This window comes from Pteropus vampyrus, unplaced genomic scaffold, assembly GCF_000151845.1.
Source record: "Pteropus vampyrus isolate Shadow unplaced genomic scaffold, Pvam_2.0 Scaffold522, whole genome shotgun sequence".
Classification (NCBI taxonomy): domain Eukaryota; kingdom Metazoa; phylum Chordata; class Mammalia; order Chiroptera; family Pteropodidae; genus Pteropus; species Pteropus vampyrus.
In genome coordinates, this window is record NW_011889303.1 from 610,392 (window position 1) to 614,952 (window position 4,561).

The following is a 4,561-nucleotide window of genomic DNA, read 5'->3' on the forward strand; positions in this document are numbered from 1 at the left end:
TGGGCAAGCAAGCAAAGCTTCATCTGTATTTGCAGCCACTCCCCAGCATCACTGCCTCAGCTCCACCTCAGATCATCAGGCACTCAGGTTCTATAGGAGCACCTGTCCCTGGTGCTAAAAAGGTTGGGGACCGATGGTCTATCCTGAAGATAGGCAGTGGTAACATGAAGTAGATATGCATGGAACCTCAAAGAAGAGAAGTCAGAGAGCAGGACTCAACTCTGGTGTTTGCTATCCTGCTTAGCAGTCATGAGCTGACTGGAAAGGTAATGGGGGATACTTCAACAGTTCTCTCTCATATACGGATCAGACGCCTCTGAGGATGATGCCTGACATTCGTTGCTCATTGAAAATGTTTGGCAACAAAGTTGGGAGAGTGGATATATGTATTCCAGGCCTCATATTCCATTCACTAGAAAGAGATAGCCCTTGTCCCACATTAATACACCTTACTTTGTGTTTATATATCCTTTTGTTGAGTCTGGGGCTCATTTCCTGTGAGTACCCCATAAGCATCTTGACAGAGGTAAGGGTGTAGACTCTTAAGGGCACCGCCAGGATTCTTCCTGAGGAGCCAGCTGCTCTCCCTGAAACAAATATGGCATATGGTCAATCTAAAAGACATAGTTAGTTTTCTCATATAGGAGTGGGTTGCAGACATATTCAGTGATGTTTGAACTGGTGCAATGTAATTGGCCAAAGTCTCTTTGCTTAGGGTTCAGGAGCTTCCTGAGAAAGAATTTATATTGAGGAAAGAATGACCCAGACACAGGGAGTCTGAGGAGATGATGAAACCTTAGTCATCTTAAGGGGGCAATTCTAAGAACATTGTGGTGCCTGTCTTTTGAGTTTGTCTCCCATTCTTTTTTTCCCCTAATTTATTTATTGTGATAAAATACACATAACGTAAAATTTACCATCTTAACTATTTTAGGTGTACAGTTCAGTGGTACCAAATACATTTATGATATTGTGCAACCATTCATCTCCATAACATTTTTCGTCTTGTAAAACTGAAATTCTGTACCTATTAAACATTAACTCCCCATTTCTCCTTCTTGCTAGCACCTAACAACCATCATTCTATTTTTTGTGTTTATGATTTTGACTACCTCATATAAGTGAACTCCTACAGTATTTGTTTTATTTTGACTGGCTTATTTCACTTAGCATAATGGACCTAAGGTTCAGCCAAGTTGTAGCATATATCAGAATTTCCTTTCTTTTTAAGGATGAATAATATTCTGTTGTATGTATATACTACATTTTGCTTATCCATTCATCTATTGCTGGACACTTGGTTGCTTTTATGTTTTAACTGTTGTGAACATGGATCTGTACCCCCTCATTGTCTCCCCTTATTGACTCTGCTAGACTCATCCCAAGGAAAGCAGGAGTGAGGTCCTTAAGTCAACTGAAAGTAGTGTTTCACTAAAGTCCCTGTTGAACAATGGGACCTGAGCAGTATTCATGGAGAATAGCACAAAATAGACATTCTCATTCATTTCGTCCAGGAACATGACAGTTTTGACACCACCAGAGTTCCAGTAACTTGGTGGGGGAGCTGAGAGAAGAGTGGGTCACACAGATGAGTGTGGTGGCAGGGGCCCCGAGGAGGCCTGGTAGCTGAGCGGGGAAATGCAGTTCCTGGTAGACCTAGGATGGGAGATGGGAGAACCACCCTGCTGCATGGGAGGAGACTTGTTCTCAACTACATGTTGGACACCTTTGATGGCTACAGGACATTTGAAAGGCATTTTGCAAAAGCTGAGGTTCTTCATGACAGGAATAACTGGAACTTGGAGTGTTATAAGGTGATTTCGTTTCTACCCATAAGCTAATGAGGCCAGGAGTAGTTCAGGTTACCCTTTACACTTTTGAAAAGTTTTTACCTTACATCATGAGTTTCTTAAATATTAGCAAGTACATATTTTCAGAAAAGTTTCCTTAAGTTGTCTCCCTCTGCTTACAGCATTCTCAGATAACATCAATCCAGTGTTTCCACTTGCTGTGGAACAGCTCCCACTGATGTCCACCCACAGCTCCAGCCCATGATACCTGTCTTGCATTATCCCCTTATTATTGCAGGATACATTTATCTCATGCCTCCAGTGAGACTTGGAGGCCCGTGAGACATAGGGACACATCTCTACCTTCTCTTGTACTTAATCTAGCTTGAGTGGGCATATCACAGGTGTTTAGTAATTACTAGCTGATTACTTCTTTACTTTCTAGAACTAGCTTTCTGATTATACTCAGTGTGGATGAAGAAGGAATCTCTAAGGTGTCTAAGTGGATTATAGCGTCCTTAGAGAAGGAAATTGACCCAACGACCAGGTCTTAATTCAAAATAATAATTCTGTTGAACTGAACTGTATGTGGGACCTACTAGCTAACAGAATTTCTCAGGCGGCGGGGGGCGAGGGGTGGTCTAACCATTCTGATACTCAGACTCATCATCTGTATTTTGGGGATACTTATAGCAAATATGCCTACCTGCGAGGTAGCAGCATAGCACTGTGCCAGACTGGTACAAGATTGCCAGGGTTCAAATTCCTGCTCTACCAGTTTACAAACTTTCTGGGGACTATTTCTAAACATTTCCATGCCTTGTTTCTCCATTTTAAAATGGGGATGATAGTCATGATAATGACGATGCTTATCTCATAGAGTCGTATGATGATTATGTGAGTTTTTATGTTAAATGTTTAGAGTAGAGCCTAACACATAAGTTATAAGTGGGTATTAGCCAGTATTATTCCTACAGAAAATTTATGAAAAAAATGAATGTAAACAGCAGTTGCCACTTAACATGTGTTAGCTTCTATTTCCTCATGATGAACAAGCAGATTCTAATATAAATTTTCTAAATTATTAAAATAGAGAAAAAGAAGCACTCTTGTCCCACAAATAAATTTGTCCACACTGAGCATGATCCCAGTCTGCAACGTACTGTGCATCCTTACTACCATGAAAGATGAGTTCTTTGCAGTATCTCTCAGGAACGAAGTCTTCAGGCTTCCTTTGAGTCCTGCGGGGAGATGGAATAGTCCTGCCTTTATGAAAAAGAGTTCCATCAACTCAGAAAACATATTCTTTTAAAGTCTTGTTGTCATGGAAATGCAGATGACCCAGTCAATGAAGGTGCTGATGTTCATGGATATACCTGGGTAGTGAATCAGTCCAGAGCCTAGTCCCCAGCTGGTTATTCCAAAGGTGGTGTAGTGCCAGAATCTTCCAGGAGACAGACTAGGGGGCCCTGGAGCTATTCTAGAAGAATAGAAAAGGGCTGGGTCAGGGGGTACTACTAGGTTCTTACGGTGATGCATCTATACATCTTGAGGTCCAAGAAGCCAGAACAAAAAGAAGCAGAATGCTTCCATCACATCTCGTTGAAAGGAATATTCACTGTTCACACTCTCTATTATTCTGTGTTCTATGTGCCAGATAATTTGTAAAACTAAAATAAAAATAAGGTGCTTGACAAACTATCAAAATGGCAAACTGTAAAAGTTTTCCTACCTCCATCGTCTTCATGCTCCCTTACCACATTTTCCACATGGATCAAGACGTCACACATGTATATCAGCAGAAATAGGGAACAGAGAAAGCCTAGCACGTCTCAGTGTTCATTGGCGTTAAAATATAGTGGTATACTCACCTTTTCCCACAATTTGGCACACTATTTAGCCATTCTCACCAAATGAATCACTTGAGATGGGAATTCTGATTCTTGTGATTGGAGATATTTCAGTGTTGCTTTGAGCAAAAGGAACAATGACCATAGCCCATAGAACTCTGTGATGGATTTTTTTTAATGTATCAATTTGGCTAGGCTACAGCTCCCAGTTATTTAATCAATCATTAGTCGAGATGTTACTGTGAAGGATTTTGCAGATGTAATGGAAGTCCCTGCTCAGTTGACTTTAGGTAAGGAAGAACATCCTGGATAAACTGGGTGGGCCTGACTTAATTAATTGGAAAGGCCTTAAAAGCAGAGCTGAGGCTTCCCCAAAAGAGAGAAGAAAGTCCACTTGTGGAGAGTAGCTTTAGCCCATTCCTATGGAATTCCAGTGTCCTGTGATCTTCCCTTTCTGACTTTCTGACAGATTTACTTGCTTAGTTAGCCCACACAGTAGTGTAAGCCAATTTCTTGTGTACTAGCTTACTAGACCTGCTGTAACAAAATATCACAGAATGAGTGTTTTAGAAGAACAGAAATTTATTTTGTCACTGTTCCTGAGGCTAGAAGTCCAAGATCAAGGTGTCGGCAGGGTTGATTTCTTCAGGGCTGTGAGGGAGAATTTGTTTCATGCCTCTCCCCCAGCTTCTGGTGGTTTGCTGGCAAACTTTGGCGTTCCTTGTCTTGTAGATGATGCATTACCCCAGTCTCTGCCTTCATGTTCATATGATGTTCTCCCTTTGTGCGTGTCTCTCTCTGCATCCACATTTCCCCTTTTATGAGAACATCAGTCATATTGAATTAGGGCCCACACCAATGACCTCATTTTAACTTGATTATGTCTCTAAAGACTCAAACTCCAAATAAGGTCACATTCTG

The 4,561-nt window shown here is 41.2% G+C and overlaps 2 protein-coding genes across 2 annotated transcripts in view; both read right to left on the reverse strand.

The window, feature by feature from the left end:
* The window catches only part of LOC105307854 (NADH-cytochrome b5 reductase 2), an 18,922-nt gene extending 15,342 nt beyond the window's left edge, over positions 1–3,580 (reverse strand). Inside the window, exon 1 of the mRNA XM_023525065.1 lies at positions 3,523–3,580. Coding sequence (XP_023380833.1) covers positions 3,523–3,580 — 58 coding nt within the window. The remainder of the gene's footprint in view (positions 1–3,522) is intronic.
* Positions 3,581–4,285: 705 nt separating this feature from the next.
* Positions 4,286–4,561, reverse strand: part of OVCH2 (ovochymase 2) — a 27,682-nt gene continuing 27,406 nt past the window's right edge. The window contains exon 14 of the mRNA XM_023525066.1: positions 4,286–4,455. Coding sequence (XP_023380834.1) covers positions 4,286–4,455 — 170 coding nt within the window. The remainder of the gene's footprint in view (positions 4,456–4,561) is intronic.